Below are 14,028 nucleotides of genomic sequence, written 5' to 3'. Positions count from 1 at the left end.
TAAATGTTTAGAATTATATTCCCCAGAGGATTGTGGATGCTCCATCATTGCCCCCTGAGATAGACAAGAGTTTTCTCTCAAGAGGTACGGGGGTGGACAGTAAAATTCAGTTGAGGTAGAAGCTCAGCCATGGTCATATTGAACGGTGGATGGGCCAAATGGTTGACTCTCCTGCCTCTATTTCTTTTATTCTTATGATCACAACCTTCTATCACACTGCTGTTTGTGGTACCTTACTATGTACAAATTGATTGTCACATATCCCCACAAAACAACTGTACCTCCACATAAAATAATTCATTGGCTACAAAGCATTTTGGGCTGTCCTAGGGTTGTGTAAGGCATTATATAAATGCAGAAGTATCTTTCTTTCAAAGAGTACAGTTAATGTAGAGGCAACATTTAAATATTTGTGTGTCAGCTGTGACTCAGTTGCTGACACTCTTGCATTTAGAAGGTTGTGGGTTCAAGTCCCACTCTAGAACCTGAGCACAACATTACAGTGCAGTACCAAGGGAATGCTGCAGTGTCAGAGGTACCATCTTTCGGATGAGATGTTAAAACAAGCCCTCTCAAGTGGATATAAGAGTTCCATTGAACTATTTTGAGCATGATGGGAGAGTTATCCCTAGTGTCCTGGCCAAAATTGATTCCTCAATCAACATAACAAAAACTGATTATCTGGTACATTGCTGTTTGTGGGCATTTGCTGTGTGAAAATTGGCTTCTACATTTCCTATGTTGTAACGGTGACTACTTTTCAAAAGTACTTCATTGACCGTAAAGTGCTTTAGGACATCCAGTGGTCTTAAAGACATTAAATAAATGTGTAACAAAAACAGAATTACATGGAAAAACTCAGCAGCATTGGCAGAGAAGAAAAGAGTTGACGTTTCGAGTCCCCAGGACCCTTGAACAGAACTAGGTGAATCCAAGGAAAGGGGTGAAATATAAGCTGGCATAAGGTGTTGGGGAGGGGGGGCGTTGTTGGGTGGGGGGAGAGAAGTGGAGGGGGTGGTGTGGTTGTAGGGAAAGCAAGCAGTGATAGCAGATCATCAAAAGATGTCACAGACAAAAGAACACAAAGGTGTTGAAGTTGGTGATATTATCTAAACGAATGTGCTAATTAAGAATGGATGGTAGGACACTCAAGGTATAGTTCTAGTGGGGGTGGGGGAGCATAAAAGATTTAAAAATATTTAAAAATAATGGAAATAGGTGGGAAAAGAAAAATCTATATAATTTATTGGAAAAAACAAAAGGAAGGGGTAAGAAACAGAAAGGGGGTGGAGATGGAGGAGGGAGTTCAAGACGTAAAGTTGTTGAATTCAATATTCAGTCCGGAAGGCTGTAAAGTGCCTAATCGGAAGATGAGGTGCTGTTCCTCCAGTTTGCGTTGGGCTTCACTGCAACAATGCAGCAAGCCAAGGACAGACATGTGGGCAAGAGAGCAGGGTGGAGTGTTAAAATGGCAAGCGACAGGGAGGTTTGGGTCATTCTTGCAGACAGACTGCAGGTGTTCTGCAAAGCGGTCGCCCAGTTTACGTTTGGTCTCTCCAATGTAGAGGAGACCGCATTGGGAGCAACGAATACAGTAGACTAAGTTGGGAGAAATGCAAGTGAAATGCTGCTTCACTTGAAAGGAGTATTTGGGCCCTTGAACGGTGAGGAGCGAGGAAGTGAAGGGGCAGGTGTTACATCTTTTGCGTGGGCATGGGGAGGTGCCATAGGTGGGGGTTGAGGAGTAGGGGGTGATGGAGGAGTGGACCAGGGTGTCCCAAAGGCAACGATCCCTACGGAATGCCGACGGGGGGGTGAAGGGAAGATGTGTTTGGTGGTGGCATCATGCTGGAGTTGGCGGAAATGGCGGAGGATGATCCTTTGAATGCGGAGGCTGGTGGGGTGATAAGTGAAGACAAGGGGGACCCTATCATGTTTCTGGGAGGGAGGGAGGTGAAGGCGGATGCGCGGGAGATGGGCCGGACACGGTTGAGGGCCCTGTCAACGACCGTGGGTGGAAAACCTCAGTTAAGGAAGGAGGTGGACATGTCGGAGGAACTGTTTTTGAAGGTAGCATCATCGGAACAGATGCGACGGAGGCGAAGGAACTGAGAGAATGGGATGGAGTCCTTACAGGAAGCAGGGTGTGAGGAGCTGTAGTCGAGGTAGCTGTGGGAGTTGGTAGGCTTGTAATGGATATTGGTGGACGGGCTATCACCAGAGATTGAGACAGAGAGGTCAAGGAAGGGAAGGGAAGTGTCAGAGATGGACCACGTGAAAATGATGGAGGGGTGGAGATTGGAAGCAAAATTAATAAATTTTTCCAAGTCCCGACGAGAGCATGAAGCAGCACCGAAGTAATCATCGATGTACTGGAGAAAGAGTTGTGGAAGGGGGCCGGAGTAGGACTGGAACAAGGTATGTTCCACATACCCCATAAAGAGACAGGCATAGCTGGGGCCCATGTGGGTACCCATAGCCACACCTTTTATTTGGAGGAAGTGAGAGGAGTTGAAGGAGAAATTGTTCAGTGTGAGAACAAGTTCAGCCAGACGGAGGAGAGTAGTGGTGGATGGGGATTGTCCGGGCCTCTGTTCGAGGAAGAAGCTAAGGGCCCTCAGACCATCCTGGTGGGGGATGGAGGTGTAGAGGGATTGGACGTCCATGGTGAAGAGGAAGCGGTTGGGGCCAGGGAACTGGAAATTGTTGATGTGACGTAAGGTGTCAGAGGAATCACGGATGTAGGTGGGAAGGGACTGGACGAGGGGAGAGAGAAGGAAGTCAAGATAACGAGAAATGAGTTCCATGGGGCAGGTGCAAGCTGACACGATCGGTCTACAGGGACAGTTCTGTTTGTGGATTTTGGGTAAGAGGTAGAAGCGGGCCGTCGGAGGTTGGGAGACTATCAGGTTGGAAGCTGTGGGAGGAAGATCCCCAGAGGAGATGAGGTCAGTGACAGTCCTGGAAACAATGGCTTGATGTTCAGTGGTGGGGTCATGGTCCAGGGAGAGGTAGGAGGAAGTGTCTGCGAGTTGACGCTCAGCCTCCGTGAGGTAGAGGTCAGTGTGCCAGACAACAGCACCACCCTTGTCAGCGGGTTTGATGACAATGTCAGGGTTGGACCTGAGAGAACGGAGTGCAGTAAGTTCAGAGAGAGAGAGATTAGAATGGGTGAGAGGAGCAGAGAAATTGAGACGACTAATGTCGCGCCGACAGTTCTCAATGAAAAGATCAAGAGAAAGTAAGAATCCAGAGGGAGGGGTCTACCATCCCCATCCACCACTACTCTCCTCCAACTGGCTGAACTTGTTCTCACACTGAACAATTTCTCCTTCAACTCCTCTCACTTCCTCCAAATAAAAGGTGTGGCTCTGGGTACCCGCATGGGCCCCAGCTATGCCTGTCTCTTTATGGGGTATGTGGAACATTCCTTGTTCCAGTCCTACTCTGGCCCCCTTCCACAACTCTTTCTCCGGTACTTTGATTACTTTGGTGCTGCTTCATGCTCTCGTCGAGACTTTATTAATTTTGCTTCCAATCTCCACCCCTCCATCATTTTCACGTGGTCCATCTCTGACACTTCCCTTCCCTTCCTTGACCTCTCTGTCTCAATCTCTGGTGATAGCCTGTCCACCAATATCCATTACAAGCCTACCGACTCCCACAGCTACCTCGACTACAGCTCCTCACACCCCGCTTCCTGTAAGGACTCCATCCCATTCTCTCAGATCCTTCGCCTCCGTCGCATCTGTTTCGATGATGCTACCTTCAAAAACAGTTCCTCTGACATGTCCTACTTCTTCCTTAACCAAGGTTTTCCACCCACAGTTGTTGACAGGGCCCTCAACCGTGTCCGGCCCATCTCTCACGCATCTGCCCTCATGCCTTCTCCTCCCTCCCAGAAACATGATAGGGTCCCCCTTGCCCTCACTTATCACCTCACCAGCCTCCGCATTCAAAGGATCATCCTCTGCCATTTCCGCCAACTCCAGCATGATGCCACCACCAAACACATCTTCCCTTCACCCCCCCTGTCGGCATTCCGTAGGGATCGTTGCCTCTGGGACACCCTGGTCCACTCCTCCATCACCCCCTACTCCTCAACCCCCTCATATGGCACCTCCCCATGCCCACGCAAAAGATGTAACACCTGCCCCTTCACTTCCTCGCTCCTCACCGTCCAAGGGCCCAAACACTCCTTTCAAGTGAAGCAGCATTTCACTTGCATTTCTCCCAACTTAGTCTACTGTATTCGTTGCTCCCAATGCGGTCTCCTCTACATTGGAGAGACCAAACGTAAACTGAGCGACTGCTTTGCAGAACACCTGCGGTCTGTCCGCAAGAATGACCCAAACCTCCCTGTCGCTTGCCATTTTAACACTCCACCCTGCTCTCTTGCCCACATGTCTGTCCTTGGCTTGCTGCATTGTTGCAGTGAAGCCCAACGCAAACTGGAGGAACAGCATCTCATCTTCCGACTAGGCACTTTACAGCCTTCCGGACTGAATATTGAATTCAACAACTTTACGTCTTGAACTCCCTCCTCCATCTCCACCCCCTTTCTGTTTCTTACCCCTTCCTTTTTTTTCCAATAAATTATATAGATTTTTCTTTTCCCACCTATTTCCATTATTTTTAAATATTTTTAAATCTTTTATGCTCCCCCACCCCCACTAGAGCTATACCTTGAGTGTCCTACCATCCATTCTTAATTAGCACATTCGTTTAGATAATATCACCAACTTCAACACCTATGTGTTCTTTTGTTCTTTTGTCTGTGACATCTTTTGATGATCTGCTCCTATCACTGCTTGCTTGTCCCTATAACCACACCACCCCCCTCCACTTCTCTCCCCCCACCCAAACCGCCCCCCAACACCTTAAACCAGCTTATATTTCACCCCTATCCTTGGATTCGCCTAGTTCTGTTGAAGGATCCTGAGGACTCGAAACGTCAACTCTTTTCTTCTCTGCCGATGCTGCCAGACCTGCTGAGTTTTTCCAGGTAATTCTGTTTTTGTTTTGGATTTCCAGCATCCGCAGTTTTTTGTTTTTATTAAATAAATGTGTGTCTTTCTTTTACCTTCTTTAAACAGCAAAGTTGTCAAAACCTGTCTTTTGCTTACTATTTGTGATTTTTACAAGGAAATTTTCATTGTGTTTTGATCTGACTTGTATGTTATCTCCCAGGTCTTCAGGACTCTTCAGTCTGATTGATAGTCTCTGGCCTCCATTGGTTCCTCCAAAAGTCCATGGCCAAAGCCAAGGCAGCCAGGAGGTAATACTAATATATTGAAACCATGGATGCATATTCAACAGGCACTGTCTTTATCAAAAAGAACTGGGGAATTTTTTGGGGTTTGTTTGATGATTTAAGTGAGGGAAGTCTATTTATTAGAGCAATTGTAAGGTAGCTTCACCTGAGCATCTCAATTTAAGATGGTGCAAAACAGATAACATAGTCAGATACAGATTTTCTTAAAACAATAGAATAAGATTTATGAACACAAAGCCTAAAAACAAAAGGGAAGGTTTTTTTAACATGTCTCTCTTTCATTTCTGTAAACACTGGAGCCGAATATCAGATGCCAGCAACAATGAAAGTGTTGTTCAATCCTAGTTCGTTGTTGCCTTTTTTTCATATGAGCTGCAGCTACAGGAAACTTAAACCCTGTAGGAGAATTTAGCTGATAACGCCAGGAAAGGAAAAGAAAAAGGATGGCCCTACATCAAAAAGAGGGCCATCTAGAATAAAAAAGAGTCTACATCAAAGTGTCCCATGAAAGAACATGTAAAAAAAATTCAGAACCCAACATGCCTGTTGTTAACAGCTACTCAGGCTCTGAAATTGCATTATTGGGAGGCCCCTCTCATTTGCATGTTGGGGGCACTAAAGTTGTGCATGGGCTTCCAGTGCACCATATGCCAGCTAGCTGCATATGGCCGCATTAACAGTCTTGTCTGGAACTTCCACATGTGAAATTACAGGTAGCTGGGCTGCTTGCCATCACATTATCAGAAAGATGGTATGTAAATTATGTTAAATATAATTTTGCTACCCAAGTAGTATCATCGTAATGAAATGGTGTTTGGTTCTTAACCGCCTCCAAATAAATTCATGGTTCCAAATGCATTTCATGGCAGCAGTGTCCTTTTATTTCCAAATCTGTTTGGGAATCTTCAGGAGTCACATGGCATCAAATGCAAGCATATAATAATGTGAGACTACCTCTTCTGAGTGTTCTCCTGCTGCTTAGCTTCAGTTTGAAACCCAACCCCAGAGTTACATTGCTGCATTTGCACTATGTGAATCCAAAAGCACTTTGTGCTAATAGCAAAATGGTAGTTTATCCCTGGATTGTGAAATGTTGATTGTATTTTCTGGTTTCTTCTCACTTTTAATTGATAATTATTCTACAATTTCAATAAAATGGACTTGCTCTGCAGCTCATTTTCTGATTTGATACATAGGGCCAAGTGTCAGATTGACCTGAGCATATCTACATTTTAGTTGCTATGATGGAAAGTAGTAGTAATTTTAAAATTAAACTGGCCATCAAAAACATTGTACAGCATTACCCTCATAATCATAATAAACTAGATCAAAATCCTGGAAATTCCTTCCTCATAGCACTGTGGATGTACCTACACCATATGGACTGCAGCAGTTCAAGAAGATGGCTCACCACCACTTTCTGAAGGACAATTGGAGATGGTTTACAAATACTGGTGTTTCCAGTTACACTCTCATCCCATGAACAAATTTTTAAAAATCTTCACTTTCCTTGTTAAATCTTTAATTATCCGATATATTCCTTTGGAGCTGATTAGTCAGTTGAATTGATTGTACTGTGTTTAAGGTAGTTAATAAAACTTAAGACATTTTGTTTGCATAAAATTCATTATAATATTTTAAAAATAATTGCTTGAGGGTTCTGGTGATGCTTGCAAACTTGCATTCATTACACATCCCTTATTGCCCTCAGAATGTGGTGATGTCCCTTCTTACTGTTAATAATGCTTAAATTGATTTATAAAAGGAAAATTCTACAGAAAGAATTCAGTACTCTGGCGTTATTTGCAATCTAGGTTAAAACCAATTCTTCTAACACATTGTGATTTATTTTTCTAGCACGTAGATTTGTCCACTGACGTGCTTCTGCCCACTCCAAGTTTTTGCTATGTACTTACCGCTCTTCCAGGGGAAGGAGGACTAGATGTGCTTCAGAATGAAAATGTTTCTGACCTCTATCGACCTTCAACACTGAACGATTTAAAGCATATTTTTCAGGTAATTGGATGTACTGTGAATATGTCAAATAATTTCATGTTTCTTTGTAAGACTTGATTTATGTCCTGTTTCTAATAACAGTGTGAAACAATTATAAGTTATAAATCTCCTATAATTTTTGAAATTGGTAAATTCATCTTTGTGTCATGCACTAGCTGACCTGGATTCAAAACCAGCTTCTGCTAAAAATTTGCACTCAGGCTCAATCCTGCATGACAAACTCCAGATCATGACTGGGTCATCAGGCACAGAACTTAGCAGAATTTGATACCTAAGGGACTGTAGCAAGCTACAAATCTCTGTTCCTTAGCTGAGAATGATTTTCTAAATGTCACAGAGGTGATTTATCTCACCTGTGTCCTTTCAGTCAAGGTGTGCTGCTTGACTGCAAGAAGAATACTGGGAAAAAGGAAAGTGAAAGGTACAATGAATGCAATAATTGTTACAAATTGGAGAGAGCGATTATTTTTACATTTTACGCAGCTAGCATTTAATTTTGTAACAAACTATTTCATTTACGCCTTTAATGAGCTAGCATTTATAATATTTTTACTCGCAAAGGTTTTAGACTGGAACAGTTTTAATTTCCCACCTGTAAATCACTTGCTTCAACCACATCACATTTTGGACCTTTTGATCATTGTATTTTCTTCCTGAAAAGAATTTTGGAATTGACTTATGGTGTTATAGTTTAAAACAAAGTGATTTGCACAGTCTTTAAAGAAAAGCCAGAAGCATCAAGCATTCACAATGTCTATTTAAGCCTGATGAGCCACTTTGGAGTGTCACAATTCATAGTATATTTCAAACTGATACAGTGAGAATCCATCATCCCCTCATAAACCATTTTACCAGGATTGTTGTGGCGGATTAAGTAATTTGTCATCTTATTCCAGGTGGGCATGTCATGGTGATGATTACAATCCCACTCCAATAATCGCATCACAATATGCTTCTGGAGAATATACTCTGGGGAAAGGGAGTAGGTGCTTTGGTTGACGGGTCGGTTGGCAAATTCTGCCCAGGAAAATGTTCAAGACACTGCCTTTCTGCTTCCTGGAGTTGATCCCAACATGAGAAAAGAAGGGGAACCATGTTTGGGTTCAGTGAGGTTTTGAAAAGAGAACTGCAGGACACAATCTTGGGCCGTAGCTGGAAGCTAAAAATTCAAGAGTTTAGATTTTGCAGTTAGAAGTTGCCTAGAAAGAAAGATAATGCTGAAGTCAGTCAGTATACCCCACTCCCTCCCTAAACCCCATTTTGTAACAATATTAGCGTGGAAACCTGCAAGGGCTGCACAGGCAGTGGCTGATGATGCTGCATACCCCCTGGGAATCAACATCTGTGTAGCACTGCTTTGAAACAATCTCCAGTTCTAATTAAAATTAAGTCCTATTGTTATACCCCTGAGTTTATGTGGTTGTATAATAGGCAGTTGGGCCACACATTTGAACATAAAAGAAATATTTATAATTGTGCCTTTCATGACTTCAGCACCTCCCAAAGTGCTTTACAGCAATGAAATACTTTTGAAATGTAGTACTGCTGTAATGTAACAAACATAAGATGTTTACAAGAAAAGAAATAGGGCGGAATTTTCCGCTCCAGAGACTAAGGGTGGAATTGTCCCAGATTTACACTAAGTGCAGTAGTGGGCGGGTAAAATGACGGTTTACCGCAGTGGCGCGTTTTCACGCTGTATCATCCCAAACTCAGTGTATTAGTTATGCATTTCCAGGAAACGTGGCATTTCGATAACGGCAATCACCTCGCCGCTCCATCAAGCCAGGGGCCAAGCTTAAAGTCCAGCCACACTCACATTTTAGTGCACCCAGCCCACGACTACTGCAGGGACGATGTCCACAAAAGGCAAAAAGACTGCAACCCCCAAGTTTAATGACATGTCACTGGAATGCCTTTTGGATACCTTGGAGGCCTTTTGCGATGTTCTCTACCCCAGCTCTGGCTGCAGGATGGGCAGCGGTGTGACCAAACAGGCTTGGGAGGCAGTGGCAGTGGTGATCAGTGCCAATGTTGCACAGAAGAGGCTGGCCATCTAATGCAGATAGAAGATGACTGATCTCATCTGTGCCATGAGGGTATAGCAACCATCTCATCACTCTAAACTCACACACTTAATTAAATCAGTCACACATTCACTGGCATCTCAATCACTGCCAGCTCAAGGGACTCACCACCCATTCTCACACACATACCCTCACATGTCCACCTGACCTTATAACCTCTGGTGACTGCCTCCTCAGCCCTCACCATCTTGAGGCTGCTTGCACAGATCATGGTGATGATTGCAGATCAACATGTGCCTCCTCACACACCCTGGGTTACCCTCCTTCCCCAGTACAACCCTCGTCCTGCAGCCTCTTCCTTTGCCTGAGGCCACTTCTCCCCCTGCCAAGCAAGCCCTAGCTCTGCAGCCATTGAAATGCCACCCACCTTTTGGCTGACCTGGTAGGTAGAGAACTGCTGCGAGCCCCCCCTAAAAGTGATGTGATGCTATCTGTGAAACCTGGTGCTGATAACTGTGAGGGCTGACCAAAGCAAGGTAGGCAAACAAACCTTGAAGTCCTGAGTGAACTCCAGCCCGCCAGTTGCTTATGTGCTGTTGTGAAACTTGTCGATATGTCTTGCCGCCAACGTGGGCGGATGATCTAGTGCAGGGTGGGGAGGTGGGTGGAGCTGGGACAATTCTGGCGGGCAGGCCTAATAATGATATGCTGATGTTACTACAATGAAGTTTCTGACTTCTAATGGCAGAGAACATGGCCCACCAATAGCGGGCTGAGCGGGCGATCACAAACTGGTTTCACGCCATCATCAAACCGATCGTGCCATATTGTCTGCTCATGCCACTGAACTTGCCCGATGCCAGCGGGCAGGGAAAATCCTGGCCTAAGTGTGGTGACGGGCGGGAAAAACGCCGCGTGTACCGTCGGCTGGTGTGGTGGGTCTCCGTGCCAGATTGTTCATTTTTCAGCTTATTATATATGCATGAACGTACCTCATGGAGGGGTGGGCTGAATTTCATCTGCCATGCCATGATTTCATCAGATCATCTTTCTGGGCACCATATTTAAACAGTACTTGCACACATCATTCACTCTCTGCAGCCCAGGACTAGCTGTCGCGAATAGTAACCTGAAAAGGCCCTGAAAAGTAAGAAGGTTACTGCCCTCAAGTTCAGCGACAGTGCCTGGGGGCACTTCTTGACTCTGTGGATGCACACCAGGAAAATCTTTACCCCTGTGGCAGAAGGAGGTCCACCAACCTCACCACACCAGCTTGGGAGCAGATCGCCAGGGCAGTCAGCACCAATGTTTCAGAAGAGGACTGCCATCCAGTGCAGGAAGAGGATGAATGATTTAATCTGCTCCGCCAGGATAAATAAGCCTTCTCCTCACTCTCACAAGACAATCAGGTATTCACAGTGTTACAATCCACAGATCTCTCTCACTACCAGTGCAAGCGACATTACTGATTCTCTCACACATACTTTGACATCTTCATCTCTTCTTGCATCTTGTGCAGCTCAATTCCTCTACCCTTACATAGGTCCACTCAGCATCCAAAGAAGGCAGGCATCCTTAGGCTTTGAAGAAGAGTCATATGGACTTGAAATGTTAACTCTGTTTCTTTCTCCACCGATGCTGCCAGACCTGCTGAGTTTTTTCAGGATTTTTTGTTTCTATTTTAGGCATCTTTATCATTTGCCTTGGCATACATCCTGCACACAATCTGTCCATTTGTCTTTATGCAAGAGAAGATTGCCCACAGCAAAAGGGAGAGATCCCAGACCAAAAGGGGGTTGCGTGAGCTCAGGCCCCTCACACAGTATGAAGAGCATGCAGCAGAGCTGGCCAGCGAAGACTGGGACCATGCCTGCCCCACGGATGAGACTGGCATCTCCCAAGCCAATGAGGACCCATCAACAGCCCATCTATCACCTGACGAAACTGAGCACTTTATAATGTTGTTGACTGTGCAGCGAATTACTAATTATCTCTTCTCTCTTTAGCAGGCACCAGCAGTAAAAGGAAGAGGCCCGCTGGCAACCAGCCCCAACCTCCACACCACCTCAGATGAGGATACTGAAGACACAGTGGATGAAGACTCTTCACAGCATTCACCCGACCCCCCGCCAGCGCAGAGACACACACAAGCAAGCTCGGGGTCACCATCTGGTGAGCACAGCACAGATTCGGGTCCACAGCAGTTGGAGCTAGGGACATCCAAGGTCACCGGCACTCGGAGGACTGCTGGAGACCAAACGGCTGCAGAGTCCAAGTCAGATGACAAGCCTCTGGATTTGGCCCTAACACAGATGTTGGAGCTGCATGGAGAAATAGGAACAGCAGGCAATGTTGTCAGATGCCATCACCAGATTGCAACAGATAATGGAGGAGTCCATCCACATTCAGTCTGATGTCGTAGTGCAGCCATGCCAGCACCAAGGTCAATACTGGTAGGATGGCAACCACCATGGAGATCTTTGTCCAGGACATTATGCCTAATATGTGCCAGGGCCTGCACTCCATTGCTCTAGGCATAGATGGGATCCATCAGTGGCTAGGCAAGAGGGGACGAGGCAATCCAACCTCACTCCAGGTGCCCCTTCTCCTCAAGGAGTCAGGGAGGGGCCCTCGGGCACCCATAGGAGGAGGACCATCAGCTGGACATCCAGGGCAATCCACCCAGGTGACTCCAAGAGTGTCCAGCTGATCCCAATCCCCTCTGCCTTTGACCCCATCATCTGCGGATGCACAGGCCAAGGAGGTGCACCTGCTCTACAGCAGGAGACCCAAAGCAGGTCGGAGCCTTTCAGGCCTCGGCCCTCTAGCGGACGACCACCAAGGTCATCACAGACAAGAGGGCGTAACAGTCAGCAGGCTGCCTCCACCTCTGCTGTGTCGGGAAGCACCTGGACATAGCAGTAGGGAGAAGAAAAATTAAGAAATACACGGGTGCCCACATTCTGCATCAAATTTGCACAAATGTAAATAGATTTTGACTTATTCCATTTCTCAAGTTGTGTATGCCACTCTTATCTGTTGATATGTTCCATGGTCAGTCAAGTGTCACAGATGCTCCATCATCTGTGGTGCTTAGAACCATCTCATTACAGTGCCTGACCGTTCTCTGTGCAGTATAACCATGACTGAAGCGTCTGCCTCTAAGAAAGTTGTGGTTGGTCAAGGCATCTCTGAGACCTGTTTCAGATGTTCATATAATGTTGCCTCATTAGTTTAGAACCTGGAAGCTGCTTTTGCCCCCTTATGCTTCTGCATTGTATTGTGTTCAATGTGGACCTAACAGAATTGAATGGCAATGCACATGGAGTCGGTGAATCTTTCATTGGTCTCCATGTACTTTCCATAAGCCTTGAGTGAGCTTTACATATGAACCCAAACTCAGTGCTCTTATGTGCTCCTGTCTGCCTGCAGCGTGATTTTTTTTAATAGGATGTGGCTGTCATTGGCTAGGCTGACATTTATTTGCCCATCTTTAATTGCCCTTGAGAAGGTGGTGGTGAGCTGCCTTCTTGAACTGCTGCAGTCCATGTGGTGTAGCTAAACTCACAGTGCTGTTAGGGAGGGAGTTCCAGGATTTCAACCCAGCAACAGCGAAGGAACGGCAATATCTTTCCAAGTCAGGAAATACATCCGCTGTACATGTGAATGTCACCCCAAATTAATCCCCACCTTCGAACCTTCATGATTTAGAGCTATGAGTCTTGCTGACAGATGTTGAGCCTTGCGATTCTGGCTAGGTAGTTAAAATTGTGCAACCTAGGAGTTGAGTGCAGGGGCCCCAGATGCCTGACTTAGACATGGGAGGATGCAGCACTGGGGCCAGAAGGTCTGGCTAGCGTCTGGCCACATTAACCCTCTGCCAGCTCTGAGATGGTCAGTAGACATAGTAATATGCAACTGACCATCGCATCAGTGAGCTTGGGTTCCATATGCATGTCATACTGTTGGAATGAAAATGTGGAGATCTCAAATGGGATCAGCGTGAGGCTGCAATACATCTGATGTGTGCTCTTTATTAACAATGATTTGGGTCCTTAATTGCCTAGGTGGTGTGTCACAATTTTCTTTTGCACACACAAGTGCCACAGCTAGGCAGTACGGAATATTGGGAGACTCCAAACAGGACATGGTCATGAATGCTTGACAGATATCAGACTGCTGCTCCCGAAGGTTTTGTAGTCCACTGAAAGGTGAGAGGTGGCAGCGTCGCATCTATTACTGAGAGTTACAGATGACTGCGTCCTAAAGAAATATCTAATGCTGGGACTGAGTATGATGAAGAGTCCTGAACACTTGTCTTGCCTGAACGATTTTTCCTGTGCAAAGAAACCACAGTGCAGATTCACAATTGAGCTCGCATATGAAGGCGAGAACCACTGAGTGATGATTGTCCCCCTTGAGGCACCTTGCCAGACTGCAGCATACTGCTACAAGAGCACTGAGGATTGCAGTGCTGTTCCTACCTCTTGAAGGCTGCCATGGGCAGTGGAATGTTGGCGAGATGCTTGAAGAGGCTGCACCATCTCAACTCTGCTCACAAAACACCGTGTTGTAGTTATTATTCCAAAACAGAAAAGGCTCCCAAGGCTGCTGTACCTTCCAAGGATGAGGACATCATGATGCAAGTAACTCATTCAGAGATGGATGTACTGCATTGACCTGATTAGGATTGCAGCCAAGATGGTAAGG

At 45.7% G+C, this 14,028-nt stretch overlaps 1 protein-coding gene across 3 annotated transcripts in view; it reads left to right on the top strand.

The window, feature by feature from the left end:
- Positions 1-14,028, top strand: part of spidr (scaffold protein involved in DNA repair) — a 336,544-nt gene that overhangs the window by 268,685 nt on the left and 53,831 nt on the right. For all 3 annotated transcript variants that reach the window (XR_005943341.1, XM_041190250.1, XM_041190247.1), the window contains 2 exons: positions 5,191-5,278; positions 7,133-7,291. Coding sequence is in view for 2 of the 3 variants with exons in the window: in XM_041190250.1 (XP_041046184.1) it covers positions 5,191-5,278; positions 7,133-7,291 (247 nt within the window). In the remaining variant the exon portion in view is untranslated. The remainder of the gene's footprint in view (positions 1-5,190; positions 5,279-7,132; positions 7,292-14,028) is intronic.

The sequence above is a fragment of the Carcharodon carcharias genome, chromosome 6 (genome assembly GCF_017639515.1).
Source record: "Carcharodon carcharias isolate sCarCar2 chromosome 6, sCarCar2.pri, whole genome shotgun sequence".
NCBI lineage: Eukaryota > Metazoa > Chordata > Chondrichthyes > Lamniformes > Lamnidae > Carcharodon > Carcharodon carcharias.
The sequence above is the reverse complement of the archived record's forward strand: the minus strand, read 5'-3'. Positions and strand labels throughout refer to the sequence as shown.